Source organism: Pelophylax lessonae (genome assembly GCF_965119305.1).
Source record: "Pelophylax lessonae genome assembly, chromosome: 10".
Classification (NCBI taxonomy): domain Eukaryota; kingdom Metazoa; phylum Chordata; class Amphibia; order Anura; family Ranidae; genus Pelophylax; species Pelophylax lessonae.
Genome location: NC_138777.1, coordinates 181,629,600 through 181,648,703, shown reverse-complemented (window position 1 = coordinate 181,648,703; position 19,104 = coordinate 181,629,600). Strand labels below are relative to the sequence as shown.

General features: G+C 42.2%; 1 protein-coding gene across 2 annotated transcripts in view; it reads left to right on the top strand.

Moving 5' to 3' along the window:
* PHAF1 (phagophore assembly factor 1) overlaps positions 1–19,104 on the top strand; it is a 55,786-nt gene that overhangs the window by 31,620 nt on the left and 5,062 nt on the right. For both annotated transcript variants that reach the window (XM_082270356.1, XM_082270357.1), the window contains exons 10-15: positions 1,414–1,547; positions 3,318–3,401; positions 12,372–12,454; positions 16,092–16,135; positions 16,249–16,292; positions 18,407–18,465. In XM_082270356.1, coding sequence (XP_082126482.1) covers positions 1,414–1,547; positions 3,318–3,401; positions 12,372–12,454; positions 16,092–16,135; positions 16,249–16,292; positions 18,407–18,465 — 448 coding nt within the window. The remainder of the gene's footprint in view (positions 1–1,413; positions 1,548–3,317; positions 3,402–12,371; positions 12,455–16,091; positions 16,136–16,248; positions 16,293–18,406; positions 18,466–19,104) is intronic.

Below are 19,104 nucleotides of genomic sequence, written 5' to 3'. Positions count from 1 at the left end.
GCTGCTGGATGTGCAGATACATGCATACAGCCAAGGCTCCTGTCAACCTGTCAATGCTTTGTAAAGCTTCCCGGCCGCAGCTGTTCATACACCTATGATCCCAGCCAAACAAATTTGCAGATTCTTGCCAGAGAAATCGGCTGTAGGCACCTAATTACCCCTGTGAATGTAGCCTAAATGAGGGACCTAGAAATATTTCTCTCATTCCAGTGTGTGCAACCTTACCCAATGTGTATTGTATGATTGCTTACATAGACGAACACATCCTGCACTTGCATTTGTATGTATGTGCCTGGGGCAATGTGGGGTGCTTTTTATTTTATTCCTTTTTTTTTTTACATTTTTAACACTTTAATTTCTTCTCCGCCACCAGCCAGTGAGGAGGGGGCGGGGGCAGAGCCAAGGCACACCCCGTGTGTCTTATGGACACACAGAGACCGTTCAGGGGTGAGCATGCACGAATGCTCCTATACTGTGGGGGCACTCAGCAAAGGGGAGGGACCAAGAGCACCAGCGGGGGACCTGTGAAGAGGAGGATAGTACTGGTCTGTGCAAAACCATTTTTACAGCACAAGTAAGTAAAAAAAAATAACAAACCCGTCATAAAAACCCAAGCCTTTATTCTCACCTTAAGCATCAAATTTAAAAAATGCCTAGGCATTCTATGGACATGTATGTACTACTAAAGCATCCCTGACAAGGCCCCAAAATGGACATTGTGATGCTTTGTGTGATAACAAACAGAAGATAATTGGCCCACAATATGTTGTATCTCTGTTCATTATTTCCTATACTCAAACCAAACCAGACCTTACCTCTGAAGATGGGCACAGGCAAGGGGTACTTGTTGCAAACAAGCTAATCGAATGGTAGTAATTGTGGGGCAGGAACTTAAGGAAATGTTAGTTATTTTGAGCCACGGAGCGGAATTTCTGCAAAAACCTTTTTTTTTTTTTTTTTTTCACTTTTGAATAGAGCATGGAAGGAGAAAAACCTCTGTCTCACTTTAACTCATATCTAAGGCTCTTTTTGACAGGAAGTGAGGGAAAATCTTCTAAACAAAACAAAACACATAAAAAAAATATATATATATAATAATTTTTGTTAGTAGGGTAGGGGAAAACTAGACGACCCCCCCCCCCCCCCCCCCATCGGCTTTTAATTTCTTTTTGTTATCCGGTTTGCAAATGTTGCCTCCCTTTCTGTCTGGTAAAACTGTTCTCACTGTGACAATAAGTGAGCGGAGAGATCTCTTATAAAGCCCTGGATAGCAGTAAAAACTAACAGAGGTTTCTAATCTTCCAAACTCTGTCCAAAACTAAAATAAAGAATTTTAATCAGACATACACTGTTTTATGCTTTAACTGTTTGCTGATGTACAGCTCTGTAATACCTTGTTTTCTTTACTGGCAGGTTGTGGTCCAGGAGTAATGGCCGATGCTAAGCTGCGTGTATCTGAGCGGTGTGTATATTTTGGAGACTCATGTCAAGATGTGATGAGCACGCTCGGAGCTCCACATAAAATCTTCTACAAGTCAGAGGACAAGGTAGATGGACCTGCACCATAGTATTTTTTTAATGGAAGCCTCATGCTCACTGGTTTATTGTAAACGCTGTTTCTCCTAACAGGAGAAAATCAATGTTGTTAACTCACCTAAGCTGCACTTTTTTTCAAACCAGTTTAGACGAGTTTAGCAGCGATTGGAGTTTGGGCGTTTTTTTCACTGGCCAGAGTTTTAATTTATTCTGGTTATTCTGAAATAAATAAAAGCTCAAGTGCTAAACGCGCCTACCGCTTAGATGCGTTTAGCTGTGTCTGGCAATTTTTTGCCAAAAGCTTCTCTCCTGAATGCGATTGTCTCCGTTCGTGAAAAGGAGCTTTGACTGCCTCTAAACTCTGCTGTTCCTTAACTCCTCTATAAGCCTATGTGTGCATGGACACATAGGCTTTTATTGAGGTGCGTTTAGGGGCATAGGCAAAAAACGCCAAAAGCCCCAAAAATTTAAATTTTGGAGAAGCAGTGTGCATGAGGCCTTAAAGTCCACAAAGCACCTTTATTTACAAAGGCAAGAGATTACCTGAGCCATAACTGTAGCCAAAGCCTTGGCTACCTGGAATAATATGGAAGAGTTTTTGTACACACACTACTCTGCCCTTTGAATAAACATGCTAATATAAACTATATTACCAAAAGTATTGGGACACCTGCCTTTGCACACACATGAAATTTAATGGCAACCCAGTATTAGTCTGTAGGGTTCAAATTTCAGTTGGCCCAGCCTTTGCAGCTATAACAGCTTCAGTTCTTCTGGGAAGGCTGTCCACAAGGTTTAGGAGTCTGTCTAAGGTAATGTTTGACCACTCTTCCAGAAGCACATTTGTGAGGTCAGGCTCTGAATGTGGACAAGAAGGCCTGGCTTGCAGTCTGCGCTCTAATTCATTCCACAGGTGTTCTATCCGGTTGAGGTCAGTCAAGTTCCTCCACCCCAAACTCGCTCATTCATGTCTTTATGGACCTCGCTTTGTGCACTGGAGCGCAGTTATGTTGGAACAGGAAGGGGCCATCCCCAAACTGTTCCCACAAAGTTGGGAGCATAAAATTGTCTAAAATGTCTTGGTATGCTGACACCTTAAGATTTCCCTTTACTGGAACTAAGGGGCCAAGCCCAACCCCTGAAAAACAACTCCACACCATAATCCTCTGCCCTGACCTCAACCCTATAGAACACCTTTAGGACAAATGCACTTCTGGAAGAATGGTCAAACATTCCCATAGACACACACGTAATCCTTGTGGAAAGCCTTCCGAGAAGAGTTGATGCTGTTATAGCTGCAAAGGGTGGGCCAACTCAATATTGAACCCTACGAACTAAGACTGGGATACCATTACATTTCATGTATGGGTAAAGGCAGGTGTCCCAATACTTTTGGAAATATAGGGTAGTACATAATACCAATTTATTATTCAATGCAACATAATATATACAGAATTTAAAATCCAATTTATACACAAGTTCAAAAAAATGTTACTCAGTAGAAAAGAAAATGTTAAATATGAAACAAAAAGCTGCTCTGCAACTAAAGCCCAACTCGAGGCACAGCTATTTTTGTTTTTGTTTTTTATTTTTGATACTGACATTAAAACCATAATTGATTGGCAAAGTTCCTTTCATATACAATATATAAATATGAAAGGTTTTAAAAAACCTATACTGTATGTTCTTATAGGTGGCAGATTTCTACCTGTGTATTGTTTCTGAAAATGTATAATTTATTCTATCGCTGATTAAGCTGCAATTTTCTGCTTTCCTTCCAGATGAAGATTCATTCCCCGTCCCCCCACAAGCAAGTTCCAGCAAAGTGCAATGATTATTTCTATAACTATTTTACCCTGGGTGTGGTGAGTATAGAGCCAGTTTTATGTATGGTCTTTATTGGTAGTAATATAATATGATACTGTTGTACAAAAATAACACGGTTGATTGAAAAAGTGTAAATAAACCACAGCATTTAACTTATTTGCTCCCTTTTAAAGCGACAGTTCATTCCGGGGAAAAAAAAATTAAAGTTGGCAGCTACAAATCCTTACTTATCTGTCCAGGGGTCCAACGCCATCCTCACCCTGGCTAGTTCTTCACTAGCCTTCGGGTTCCCAGCACCAGCATTATAAATGTGGGCAGCTGGCTGTGCTGCTTGCGGCATCACAGCCAGCTGCCTACTGCGCATGTGCAAGCTACGCTGCATTTGTGAATGGCCCCTCAGTCTTCTGGGACCTATGACGTGTCCCAGAAGACTGCGGGGAGGAAGGGGGAGAGGAGAACTTCCACTTGGCTTGCCTAAGTGAGAGTAGGTACCTGTCAAAACTGGGTACCTGCTCCCCCACCCCCCCTCAAAAAAAAAAAAACGACATGTCAAATGGGGCAGGGGAAGAGGACTTAAAGCGGAACTTCCCCTTTTGGGTGGAGTTTCCCTTTAGTGTGCTTAATATACTCTTGGAAGTGTTTTGTGTTATCTGTTTAATAAGTGCAAAAAAAAAAGAAAAAGTTGATTTTGTAGGAAATTCTGAGCCCTTTCTTAATGCATACTTCCTGTGTTACCCCAAGTAGCCTTCCTAGTCTATCTTGGACTACAGAATAATTAGCCTTTACATTTGTTGTAGTTTAGTGAAAGACAACTGGAGAGATGATGCCAATCAATCCCCAAAAATATTGTGTTGCCCCAACAGGACATAGGAGCTGAGTGCAATTCTGTCAGATCAACGGGTATTTTTCTGTACCTGCAGGGTCTTTAAAAGGATTAAACAGGGGAAACAGGGGAAATATGTATGTATTGTAGACATGTACAGTATTTATCTTAACAGTATTTTTTTTTTTTTTGGGGGGGGGGGGGGGGGGTTTGCCTTGACATACACTTTTACAATGGAGAAGGACTGGTTAGAAAGTATTCCTTGTGAAACAATATTATACAAAAATAAAGGCTCTCCTTTTTTTAGAATGGTGTGACATTCCGGCTGCTTTTGATTTGAAGCTTTATGGAACTACAGCAGAAATGACCAGATTTCATTAAAACCAGGGTTCTGTCTTGGGGCCAATGCTGTTCAGTTTGTTAATGATATAGTGCGGGGGTCAGCAACTGGTAAATCCCAGACAGTTGACTGGTGGATCTCAGTCTGGGCTTGCTGACCCAACATTCCAGAGCATCAGAGTGCAATGCAGGGGGACTACTTGTAAAGTTGGAGCTTTAGTAGGGGGCAAGCGCCACATAAGCTTATGCCTTCTCTGTAGTGCCAGCTCCTGTCCCATGTGGAGTGATACCAACTGCACTCCACCTCTTATCCTGGCTAGTGGTCTCTCCAGAGTGGTGCCAGCAGCAGGAAAGAAGAGATTTTTAGGTCAGTGTGTAACAATACTGTACACTAGGCATAATAGTATAGGGCTGCTTTCACACTGATGTGCTGCGGTTTACCCATTCCACAGGTGTAATGCAGGGTACCTGTGGGTTTGCTTCACTTAGCCTTAGGCTTCTAATTTGTCCTGCAGGTTTGGTGCACTTTCTGAAAAGTGCACCAAAACTCAAGAGTTTTGGTGCATTTTCAGAAAGTGCACCACACACACCTGCAGGATATAATAAAAGTCTATGGTAAAGCTCAGCTAACCCAGGAAGGTTGCAGATGCACTGAGCTGCACTCGTGGTGTAGGTAAACCGCAGCACATCAGTGTGAAAGCAGCCTTATAGGGATTATAGGGAAAATAAGGGATTCGTTTACATTTGCAGTTTGGGGGGTTGTAAAATCCCATAGTTAAGACAAGTTTTTATCACCCCCGCCCCAACTGCACCCCCTTTAACTGCAGTGGCCAGGGGGGTACACATGTGGCAGCCGTAGCAGTAGTTATATGCCCTGTCATTGTTGGTGGGTGTATCACCTGCCAAGCATGACCCATTCAAGTGAATGAGGTCACCGTTGTTTTGCTTTCTCACCTTTAACCCCTTGGACCCAGCAGAATCATGCAGTTGTGGAGCACTTGCAGAGTGGCCCCATTTACTTGAATAGGTTGCAATTGGCAGGGAGTAACACCCACCAAAAGCAACAGAGGGCCTAATTCCTGCTGCAGCATGTGTAGACCTTTGGCTGCTGCCTCAGCAGCTAAAGGAAGGGATAGGGATTGGGGCAGGTAAATCTGTAACTCAACTGCAAGGTTTTACCACCCCCCAACTTTACATGTGGATGAGCCCCAGGGGTGCCGCTGCTGAATGCAACTAAGGGCTCGTTCGCAAGTGCAGCAGGCACTGCTGCGCCCCTGAAAAGCGATCTGAGTGTGTTTGACAGGTGGTGAGGAGGCAATATATTGCTTCCTCACCACCTGATTTAAACCCATGATCGCCGCTCAATGAATGCGATTGTGGCACTGTAGTACGGCAATTAGAGGTTTAAATCACTTATGAGGAGGCGACACTGAGCCTGGTGATCTTTGACTTCTTCCATGTTGTACTGGTAGATCTCCACCTCTTTAACCACCTTGGCGGTAATCCTGATCGTGACTCGGGGTGGATTTTTCATTGCAGGAGCGGTAACCCCGAGTCACGCTCGGGGTAGATGTGCAGAGAGCGCAGCGGTGTTCTCTTACCTTCTCCTGGCGATCCAGCGATGATCTCTCATTGCTGAGATCGCCAGCCGAGAGTCCCGCCGCTCATCAGTGTGATGACTTCCTAGTTCCGTTCCCTGCAGCAGCAATGCTGCATGGGAGCGGAACTAGGGAGGGAAATTCAAAAAAAAAAACGTTGCACAAAACACATTTTATATATATATATATATATATATATATATATATATATATATATATATATATATATATATATATATATATATATATATATATAAGCACACACACATATATCTATATATAATATATAATGCATGAATTATAATCTAATCAATAATATAATTTTATTATATATATTATATATTAAATAATAAAATAATATTATTGATTCGATTATAATTCACGCATTTGTGTTTCAAATTTATCACATCTGGGATGTCTACTAGACTCTTGTTTTGGTCAGGTTTAAGTCAGTAATTACTAAGAATTGTAGGCCTATAATACATAACGCCAAATTTCCATGAAAACAATTGTACCGCTTTTGGTATGTAATTCCTGACATAATCATACCGCCAGGGAGGTTAAGGTTGCCTACCCCTGATATACAGATTGGAATTAAGAGCTCAGTTTTAGTGTTTGTCAATGACACCAAGTTATGCAGGGAAATAGCCTCGGCAGAAGATACAGAATTATTACAGGAAGACCCTGACAAATTAGGGGGTTGGGCAGCTACATGGCGGATGAGGTTCAATTTTGAGAACTTAAAGTGAGGCACTTTGGTGTCAAACATAATCATGCAAAATACATAGGAGAATCTGGATGGAAAAGGATCTGTAAGTGCTTGTACCTCACATATTTAGCAATTGTATGCAATGCCAAGCCACAAAGCTAGAAAATACTGTCATGCATTATAAAGGACATAAATTCAAGCGTTAAATTAATAGTTCTACCCCTTTACAGAACACTGGTTCAGTCTAATCTTGAATACACAGTTCAGTTTCGGTCACTGATCCTCAGGAAAGATCTAGTTGAATTATAGTTGAGCAAAGGCAATAAAATTAATAAAAGGGAGGGAGGACCTCAGCTATGAGGATCGTTTACATAGAATACAATTCTTAACTCTGAAGAAGAGGCGCATAAGAAGGGATATGATTACAATGTACAAGTATGTCAAAGGTAACTCCAGTAACTATAATAAACAGTTTACGGACTGGGTTTCGGACTGGATATTCTAGATCCTTAAGGTCTCCCAGCCCTGCCAGCGAACGTGTGCAGGTTTTAGCACAGCGGGAGGCCTCGCCAAGACTGAGCCCCAGTGGACGGGGCTGGCCCACGAGTGAAACACCTCGCCAGGACATACACGACCTGGTTCGATCTGAGTTGCAGCGTACCCCTTGGCCGTCAGCACCCCCACTCCGAGTGGAGAGGCAGTCTGTCCGGAGTGGTGCCCACCCGATATTGTTGGTATGCTGAGTAAGTGTCCTCCCATAACTCTGGCAGTCTCGGGGTGGACGTCGGCCCCTCCCTGGGAAAGTCAGACCCTCAGGTACCCCTCATTTCCCCCTGGCCTCTTGGTAGGTACCAGGCTCCCCCAAGGCCTTCCTCGCCACCTGTCATTGAGGTCCCTACCTCAGTCAGCGACGGGGGTCCTGGGGGGGGGGGGGGGGGGAGTATGGATGCGCCGAGGCCGCTATAGCGGATCCGCTGGGGGGGGGGTAATCCTGGTGGAGGTCCCTGCATGGGATCCCCTGATGCCACTTATCGTTTGGACCCCTTAGGGGGTCCTGGAGACCACATGACGTGCCGTGGGGGGCCGCCATTTTGCTGTAGAATCATTCAGCCTCGTTTTGCAGACTTCCCTATTGAAATGCATGGGCGGTCATGTTTTTGTGGTTTCCTCATAGGAATGCATTGAGTGGCCATTTTCTTGATTGCTGGACAGCAGGGAGCAGCTAGGCCTTTACTCTAGTGAATGACCCAGGTATTTCCTCTTCCTGTGCAGATCGTTTTTCTACATAGCAGAACAATCCGGTTCTTCTTCATATCGATTTGTGGTATGTATATTGGGGTTCCTGTAGGTCTTCTGCGTAATAGACGGGGGCCTTATTTCACAGCCCACAGGCGCCCCATTCGTGCCTGCGGCTCGCAGGAGAAAAGATCTAAGCCATTTAGGTCTTCTGGGGGTTTCAAGAAGACATGGTCGGGTAAGCCGAGAACAGGCCAATCCAGACCTGCGGACAAATCCCAGTTTGCATGAAGGGACACCCTCCCCCATATCTGGGGTGGGGGGACATCTTCGCTTCCTTCCGGAACCATGGACTTCCTTGATTTAGGACAAATGGGTCCACAAACTGATCTGATCGGTTACAAGATCGAATTCCTGTCTTGACCGTCAGTCAGGTTATTCTCGTAAAATCTACGCCTATCTCCAGACCGGTTAAGGGATCTATGAGAGGCGGTACAAAATCTGCTGTCGCAAGGGGTGATTGTGTCGGTTTATTCTCAGGAACGCTTTCTGAGGTTCTATTTAAACCTGTTCACTGTGCCCAGGAAAGAAGGCAAAGTATGTCTAATCCTGGACCTCAAGGCTCTGAACCGCTTTGTGCAGGTACAGAAGTTTCGAATGGAGTTTATTCGCACAGTAGTGGCGTCTCTACACCAAGGAGGCTTTTTGGCCTCCATCGATATCAAGGACGCATATCTACACATCTCTATTTATGCTGCACCCAGCGTTTTCTTTGCTTCGCTGTAGGAGACAAGCATTATCAATTTGTGCCGTTACCCTTTGGTCTCGCCTCTGCCCCCAGGGTCTTCACCAAAGTGTTGTCTCTGGAATTATCATTACTGCGACAACGGGGGATTGCGGTACTGGGGTACCTGGACGATCTCCTCTTAAGAGCAGACTCGCATTCAGCCTTTTTTGGCGACTTGACAATCGCTGTACGGACTCTGGAAGAGTTCGTTTGGAACCTCAATTTAAAAAAATCTGTCCTGGTACCATCCTTAAAACTGGATTATCTGGACCTGACTCTGGACGCTTCAGGAAGGGTTGTAGTTCCCCCGGACAAGCTGCAAAAGTTGCAGGGGGCGATTTGTTTGCTGTTATCCAGCAATCTGTCCTCTCTGGGGATTTGCATGCGAACCTTAGGTCTGATGGTGTCAACCTTTTTGAGGCGGTTCCATTTGCTCAGTTCCACATGGGACCGTTACAAAGGGAAATTGTTGTCAAATGGAGCAAAGATCCAAAGTCCTTGGACACTGAGATTCGGTTGAGTCACAACACCAAGACTGCTCTTTTATGGTGGTTTCACTCATTAGCACTACGCCAGGGCAGTGTCCTTCCTCCCATTGTATTGGACTGTGGTAACCACAGACTCCAGCCTGTCTGGCTGTAGAGGAGTGCTAGGGAAGCTGTGTGTCCAGGGGTCCTGGACAGTAGAAGAGTCCAGCCTTCTGATCAATATTCTGGAACTCAGAGCGATAAAGCTTTGCCTGATTTACTGGACAAATCGTTTACAGGGTTGTCCAGTCCGAATTCGATCGGACAATGCCACGGCTGTGGCTTACATCAGTCATCAAGGGGGCACCAAGAGTGTCTTGGCAGCCCAGGAGGTGGCCGAAATCCCGAAAAAGGCAGAAAATTTTGTTTGAGCCCTTTCAGCAGTGCACATCCCAGATGTAGAAAACTGGGAGGTGGATTACCTGAGTCATCAGGGGAAATGGTCTCTGCACCCGGAGGTGTTTCACCTCCTGTGTGTCCGTTGCGGGACACCCGACATCGACCTGTTAGCTTCTCGACTCAACAAGAAGGTTCAGAGGTTTGTAGCCAGTACTTGGGATCCTCTGGCCGACTCCACAAACGCACTGGTGGCACCTTAGGGTCAGTATCGGCTGATCTATGCATTCCCTTCGCTGAAATTCCTGCTGAGGCTTCTGCGCATGATAGAGATGGAAGGGATTCCAGTCATTCTGGTGGCCCCAGACTGGCCTCGCCGGTCTTGGTACGCAGATCTGGTTGGTCGCTGATGCTCCTTGGAGACTTCCTCTCAGGGAAGATCTGCTGTCTCAACGGCCGATCTTCCATCCTGCTTTACAGTCCCTGTCTTTAACGGCGTGCCTGTTGAAAGCCAGGTATTGAAGGATAGAGGTCTTTCTGATTCAGTGATTCCTACACTGTTGAAGGCCAGAAAGTCTACTTCCAGGAAGATCTATCATGGTACATGGAAATCGTACATCTCATGGTGTGAATCGCTGAAGGTGCATCGTCGCTTTTTTTCGATGCCTAGGATTTTGACCTTTCCTCAAAAGGGGGTTGAACAGCGGTTGGCTTTGGGCACTGTCAAAGGCCAAGTGTCGGCTTTGGCTGTGTTTTTCCAATGTCCTTTAGCTATGCATGCCTTGATTCACACTTTTATTCAAGGGGTTCATCATGTGGCTCCTCCGATACGGTCCACGTTACCTCCGTGGGATCTTAATTTAGAAATGGCTGTTCTTCAAAAAATCTCCTTTTGAGAACATCAGGGAGATTCCTCTGCTTACACTTTGAAGGTTGCCCTTTTGGTGGCTATTACTTCTGACCGCAGAGTATCTGAATTGGCGGCGCTGTCCTGTCGTTCACCTTATCTGGTGGTCCACAGAGATAAAGTGGTACTTCAACCTAATCAGCCATTTCTTCCTAAGGTGGTTTCTGATTTCCATCTGAATAAAGACATTGTGCTGCCTTCACTCTGTCCTAAGCCCAAGCATCCCAAGGAAATTGCTTTGCATTCTTTGGATGAGGTTTGGGCAATTAGACTTTACATGGTGGCTACTGAATCTTTCAGGAAATCAGACTCTCTCTTTGTCCTCACCGAAGGACCTCGAAAAGAATTGGCTGCGTCTGCTGCGTCCATATCCAGATCGATCAGACAGACGGTGGTACAGGCTTATTCAATGAAGGGTCAGGTTCCTCCTTTCCCTGTGAAGGTGCATTCTACTAGGGCGCTGAGTGCCTCTTGGGCTTTTCGCCATCAGGCGTCAGTAATGCATGTTTGCCAGGCAGCAACTTGTTCGTCTGTGCACACATTTACAAAATTCTACAAAGTAGATGTGTTGGCATCCTCGGATGCTTCTTTTGGCTGAAAGGTTTTGCAGGCTGCTGTTTAAAAGAGCAATTTGTCTCTTTGAGGGTGTATGTTATTTCTAGGTGAGCTCCAGTTGTTCCTGGTGAGCTCTGTGTTACCTGGTTGGCTAAGTTTAGCCTTTGGGGCAAGTACGTTATTTTCTGCGTTGTTTTTCCCTCCCCTCATGCAAATACTGCTTTGGGACATCCCAATGGTCAAGAAGAATATGTAGCTGCGTTTGTCATCAATGATAGAGAAAACTGGATTTTTGACCTACCGTAAAATTCTTTTCTCAGAAGTTCATTGACCGACACAGCACCCGCCCCTCTAATTATGAGAGGGATGGGTTTTGTTTCTTCTAAACATTGCATGCAATAAAACTGAAGCCTATAGCAGAGTGTGTGGGTGTATGCCTGCAGGGACTGCCCTATAGGCATGGTAAAGATTTATTCCTGCCTAGTGTCCTACTCCTGTAGGGGGCAGCATAACACCAATGGTCAAGAAGAATATGGAGCTGCCAGGTCTGTCAATGAACTTCAGAGAAAAGGATTTTACAGTAAGTTAAAAAATCCAGTTTTTTTGTTTTTTGATATTTTCTTCACCAAGGTAGCATTACATTGATTAGAAAGTATAATTAATAAACTGATAATGCTAAAAAAATATTTTAATTTTATATAATGTTTATAAAGCCAGTCCACTGGTATTTGATATGTGTTGTTCAAATAAAACTAAATCTAAGGGTAAAAATATAATATATTGCAGATTACCAGTCTTTAGATGCGATGGCTGCATTTGTGTTCCTTTTTCAGGCTAAGAAAATAAATTACCTGTTGATCTTGCCAGAATGCAATGTCATTTGAGCTGAACTTGGAGCATAAAACAAAGTTGTCTGTTAAGTAGAACTCATGCCACCCACATGTAGCAGAAAAATCTAGCCTGGGTTACAGCCATGTCTCCATTTTATTTATATATATATATATATATATATATATATATATATATATATATATATATATTATTATTATATATATTTTTTTTTTTTGGGGGGGGGGGGGCACAATGTTTTGGTTCTCCTGTCTGCTTTTTGGTTGGGATTGGTATGCCTTTTTAAACTCCATACTGTAACTGGAATCATAAATAATCCTTGCTTGTCTCCCATATTTGCAGGATATTCTTTTTGATGCAAATACCCACAGGGCCAAGAAGTTTGTTTTGCATACAAATTATCCTGGGCATTACAACTTTAATATGTAAGTTGATGTGTGACTCATAGTTGCATGTAACCAGTTTATGTTTAATACATATTTGTTTCTGCCATACTGTATATACAGTATATTGAATACATCTTTTCATTAGTACAAATATTTCCTCTCCATATCTGAATAGACTTTCAGGATACTGCCATAAGGATGGAGCAGGAATAAGAGTAATTGTTTTCTGAGTTATTAGAAATGTGTATTGGTTTAACAATGCATTACTCCCATTGTGTGTACAGTAATGGTAGAAAACCATATGGCCATTTATGGCCAGCTTAAAACAGATCTCACCTTGCCACATCCCAACTAAAGATTAAAGATGGGAGCTGATGAGGCAATCTGAAGCTGGAAGATCTAATAAAGATTTCAAGACCCAAAGGTCTGTATGGTCTTAAAATGGCTTTACAGCAAGAAGCACTCTTAACCTGTGACTTTAAATAACCTGACTTTTTCAGCTCCAAATAGTTCTTAAAAAAAAAAAAAAAAGAAAAAGATGCTGTAAGACAAAATACTGAGATCTACATGGTTCCTCCCAAAGAAATATGATACCAAAGGAACCTTGGTAATATGGTACCAAGTAAATATAAAACTCATTCCTTTTTTCCAAGGCCTATTTTTTTTAACATATAGAAGTAAACTTCACAATAAATTTGCATGCCTGGTTGCTATTCCCAGCTTCATAAAAGTGAACGGCACCTCTAATCCATTGGTGCAGCAAACACCATGACTAAGCAATTGATTTTATGAAACGTGTTAACCATGCTCTTCCTTTGTGTGTCATGAAGTCTTTTTAATTTTCCTTGTTGGATGCTTTTACATTAAAAAAGATCTCCTAGTATTTGGTAGTGTGGTCACTCGTTTTTCATTGGGCGCACAAACAAAGTCTGACATGATTCAGATGGTGAGAGTGCAGGGTATAATGAAAGTACTGCCCACAAAAAAATATCATAATGATGTACAGGTAATACAGCATAAACATATGTGCTTGGGAAAAAATAGTTCAGCTGTACAGCAGTAATTCTCTCAAGAAACCTGCCAAGTATGCGGTTCAGATATGTGTAAAGCTAGTACATTTTCCATTATAAGAGCATGCTTGTTGGATATTCTGCATGGTTGTCATCCACTTTGAAATTCATAAAAGTAAAACAGCATGTGATGTCTCATATACTGTATATGAGACTATTTGCAAAAGTATAATACGTTATGGTAATCACATATTACCATATCTCCTATATGACGGAGTTGCTGTCAGCAATTTTAGTATCTCCTAAATCATAAATTATAGCAGTACATTGGTTGAATGAATATTGATAAAATATTAATGTGACTGCATACTTCCATACATAATATAACTGGATCCATACATAAAACATACGCAAAATTCAGCAGATAAACCTCTCAAAGAAAAGTGTTAAGATCTTACAAGGCAGTTGGGACAATGCCCAGCTTTCTCCAATAAATGTAATAATTGTGTGGTATGGAAATCTGTCTCTCCCTATATGTGTTCAATATTATGTCCCAGAAATAGCCATCCCTGCCAGACAAACAGATTGAAGTAAAGGCCCGTACACACGATAAGAAAATCTGTAGGGAAAATTCGTCTGACGACCGATCTGTCGATTTTCGGATTGTTAGTATGGTGCTTTCGACAGCCGACTCCGACTTTTCGGCTGACGAAACCCTGATGTGCAGGCTATATAATTTTTGTCATCAGTCAAAACAACGTCCAATTTTCGTCTCATTAGTACAGATTTCGACGGAAAAAAATCTTAAGAGCAAGACTAGGCATGTTCAGAGACGAAAGAACACATACAAAGCAATCCAACAAATGACATCACTTCTGAAGTAGAAACGGGAAAATTCGTATGAAAATAACCTCTTCACTTTCCACATCAGACTAGCATGCCACAAAAAACGGACGCCAGATTGTTCGATAATCTGATCGTGTGTACGGGGCTTAAGAAACTGATTCATGACCAAGTGACCTGGTGGGCACCTATATAGAACTAAAATATCAAATTTTATTTTACAAAATAATTTTTTAAAATTCAATCTGACAAATTAGTCCAACAATGAGATGGTTACATCACATATAGCATAAGTGAAAATCCCGACAAAGGGATGCATAAAAAAATGTTACATAATCTGCAAAATCAGTATAGCGCAATAACTAAAGTCCATAAGTCCTTAGTGAAGAAAGCTTGAAGTTCCAAACTGCAATGTGCTATGGACTAAAACAAAGACACCCAAGCATGGTATTGAAGAACACAAAACATTTTAAACTTGTAGACTGTGGATGTCTATATAGATTGCTGTAACCATCCCCACCAAAACCTTGCCCCGCAATTACACATGAAAGGCGAGGGGCTAGGGAAAAAGCTGGGAAATAGAAGGAAGAGGAAAGGAGCCGAGAAGAGGAGGAGGAGTCCTGCGGGGTGTGTGACGGGGCATCACTTAAAGTGAAAGAAGCTTATTGACAAATTTAAATATTGAATTTTCAGCACAGTTGATAAATTAGGTCAGGTGTGCTCTAATTCAGTTTAATACATTTTTTTTTCAATCTTAATATATTGTGAGCATTTTGCAGTATTGATTATATGTATGCACATTATTTGCAAGCCTACTGTATATGCACTATATGGTGAAAAAATGATGTGGACAACCCTCCAAATGATTGAGTTTAGGTGTTTCCAGTGAAGAGCACTGTTGATGCTCAAGCATACAATGTCATTTTAGAAAACAAAATTTAGGGGAAGGACTTTTTCTGTTCCAGCATGACTGTACCCCTTTGCACAAAGCCAGCTCCTTAAAGATTTGGGATGATGGGTTTTGGTGTTGAGGAAGTTATGTCCTGCACGGAGCTCTGAGCTCAACCCAATTAAGCACCCTTGGGGTAAATTGGTACGGCAATTGCAAATCATGGCTTGGGCTTCATTCACACCAGCGATTTAGGCCGGTGCGAATTGTAGTGGCAGGAATAAGAGACTCCTCTACGGCTCTGAGCAGCTAGATGCGACTTCTGGCCCCTCTCACTATAATGATAGGTCGCTGGTGGCCACAGCTATTAGTGACTGTCTGCACAGCCAGCGATTACCTGTAGTGATCGCTGCTGGATGCACTTTGTAATCTCCAGGGCAATATATAAATACCTGCGGCCACCGCCGACCTGTCATTATAAACAGTGGGGCCAGTGGCCCCACCCAGATGCTCAGAGCCACAGAAGGAATTTGGTTCCTGCTGCTACAAGTTGCATGGGCCATAATCTCCTGTGTGAAAGTAGCCTTTGTGTCCAACATCAGTACCTGACCTCACAAATGCTCTTTAAGCTGAATGCACACTAATTCCAACAGACACACCTGGGGTGGGGGGGACTCTATAATAATGGCAATGGTCTTGAAAATTTAATATCGTTCAAGACGTCAAAGGTAAGTATCCACAAACTTTTGGCCATATGATGTATGTTAAATCAAAGTTTTTGTTGCTGCACTGGTGCACCCCTGTGATTAAACTGTGTAGGCGGCGCAAATATCTTTATTTTCTTTAGATTGTTGCTGTCATGTTTCGACTTGTCATATCACAGTATTTGATTCTTGTTATATTATGTGAAACATATAACTTTTTTCTGTTTTAGTTATCATCGTTGTGACTTTCGGATTCCACTAAATGTGAAGAGAGGTGAGGTTAATAGATTGCACTGCATGTTTCACAGCATTGTTTTCTATGACTGCACTCTATCCGTGGGGCAATGCTGTAGAAGATGACACCATTTTCTGTTATTCTTTGTACAGACAGCTCCGAAACACAAACAGAAATCTGCACCACGTACAGTAAGGTGAGATATTATCATTGCTTACAGTTGATCCATCCAAACCAGTGTTTCAGTACTAGGTTGATACTAATTGGCTGAATTACATCCTGGCTTCTTGTAATTCTTGGATATGTATGGAGGAGTGCCTGGTAAAAAAATTTATCTCACTTGAAGGACTTTTTGAAACATTTAATGGTTACGAGCATCTATTAAAGCCAATGCGCTTCAGGGAAACAGCTTTCCCCCTTCTTCAGGGCTAAAGTACAAAAAAAAAAACAGTAAAAAGTAAAACCTTCTGTAATTATCTCATGTAAACGATAAAGTAATACAAGTCCATAAAATCTATATAGCAATAAGGTATCCTGAAAATGCCCATGTCAATAAAATGGTAATCAGTCCAAAGAACAATCTTATAATCAGGATGTTTTAATATTCATATAAAATACGTTACATAATAAAGATTACTTTATTGACCTTATCATTTCTTTGTTGGCAAAAAAAGCAAGGACTTTAGGAATGATCTCCCTGCAGCAGTAACAGATGGCTATAAAGACATTGGGGAATTAATACAGCCACACTATACCCAAAACTAAAGGAAAGAGCTCTGTTATATCATTTTGGATATTCTATCATCGGATTGCTCAACAATACTCACTCGTCTTTTAAATGCAGTGGTTTTTTCAGTTATCATGAGTAATGTGTGCTTGTTGCTTTAGCCCCCGTTCACACCGTTTGAAATTGCACTACTTCAGCACGATTTCAAAGCCGAACATCAGATCGATTTTTGCTGCTGATTTAATTGTGACTTCGTACAACAGAAGTCTATGCAAGTCGCAAATTGCAGGAACCTTTTTGAATTTACTGCGACATCAGCTAGCTATTTGAGAGGTTCAGTGCCGACAATGGGGTGCGCCTTGTCATGCGATTTGGGACTGTCACATGATAAATTGCACCTGTGTAAAGGAGGGCTTACAGACTCTCTTCTTCCTTGTGTTACTGATATATCCCTTCATGCAGCAGAGCTGTCAGAAAACGAGCCCTGTGATTGGTAGTCAAGGGAGGTTATGTTGTTGCTGACATTAGAACTGCTGCAGAGAAAAAAAATACATGTCTGATTTACAATTCACACCCTAAACTACGAAGATGGGTTTATATTGTGTTACCTGTATAAATGTTTATTACTAAGTTTGTGCAGGAGGAGTAAAATTGTGCTCAGTATATGGTTATTAAATTAAAATGAATTATCTATTAAAATAGTATAAAATATTAACCATGTCTGTAATATGTACACACATAATGAGTATAACAAAGCATTTTGTGTCTGGCATCAAGATAATGTACATATTTAATTCTGATTCTCTTTAGAACCTTAAAGTTTTAGTGTTGATTTGAAATTTTACAGTGATTTTGTGCCCAGATCATGCACATTAAAAGGCCTGGTTCACACTGAATTTGCAGCAATTTCTGTGCATTTCCCGCACCGCATCAAAATCACACCCCGTTCATGCGAACTGCTGCGTGTTTGTATGTTAGGTTAAGGACATTTCAAAATTAGTTCACAGAATCTGATTGCATGGGTGTCAACAATCATGCAATCTGATTCTGGTGCGACGAAAAAAGTGTCCTGCACGATTTTAGTGTGTATGTGGTGCGATTTGAGTCATACAAAACGAATGAATGAATTGCACTGCTGCAGAGTCGCATGTGATTTGAATAGGAATGTGGTGCGATTCCTGTCCGAATTATATCCCATGCGGTTTCTGCACCGCACCAGTGTGAACCTGGCCTAAAGCATTTACATATTCTGAACTAACAATAAAAACCCAAAGCTTAAAATACAGGCATAAAAAACTTAGATTTTTTTTTTTTTTTTATATTAAAGGAGATTTTGGCAGGCTGTCAACCCTCTGATGTAAACAACCATCAGGTTTTCCAAAGCTGTAGAAATTGAATGAACCCAACTTTAAAGTCTCTGTTGTGATCTTTAAGAATGAATAACTTCACAATAAAATCACCTAGTTAGGCAAGCAAGAGCTTTTTTAAAGCTTTCACTGCTTGTGAGGAATATGAAAATGGTTAATGTTCAAAGTCTGGGCACATGAATAGTATTTGTCTAATTCCCTATGTGTGTATTGCAGTGGGAAAGTATTCAAGAACATCTAGGGCACCCAGTGGAGAAGCCAGTTGTCCTTCACAGGTAAATGTCTGAATAAAACCACCCTGTAATGTGGGTTTCCAAACTATGGACCACGAGCCAGATGTGGCCCTTTGCTTGCCTTCATTTGGCCCTCGGGACACTATTCCTTTCACGTATACAAGGCACTACTCCTCCCACTGACACCAACAATGGGGTACTATTCCTTACACTGACACAAATGATGGGGAACTAATTCCCCCACTGACACCAATAGTGGGGGACTATTCTTCACATTGACACCAATGATGTATTTTATTTTACTCCCACTGACCACCAAGCTTATGGCTTTTTTTTTTTTGCTCCCACCAATGCCAGGAAATGTTCTACTCCAACTGGCAACAGTCCGGCCCTCCTAATGTTTGAAGGGCAGTAAACTGGCCCTTTGTTTTAAAAGTTTGGGGGCCCCTGCTCTAATGTCTGGGTATTGACTGCATGAAACACTTTTTACTTCATGTATTTCATCTGGGTTCACGCTATCTTGCTTGTCACCCCAATAGACTAAGGTGCCTGTGCTGCAGCACACCACAATGCACTGCCATGTATTGCATTCCCACCTTGCTGGGGTGCAATGGCAGCCCATTAGAAATGAATGTATAACATAATACGCATTGGACCTGTGTGAACACAGCCTTCGTTTAA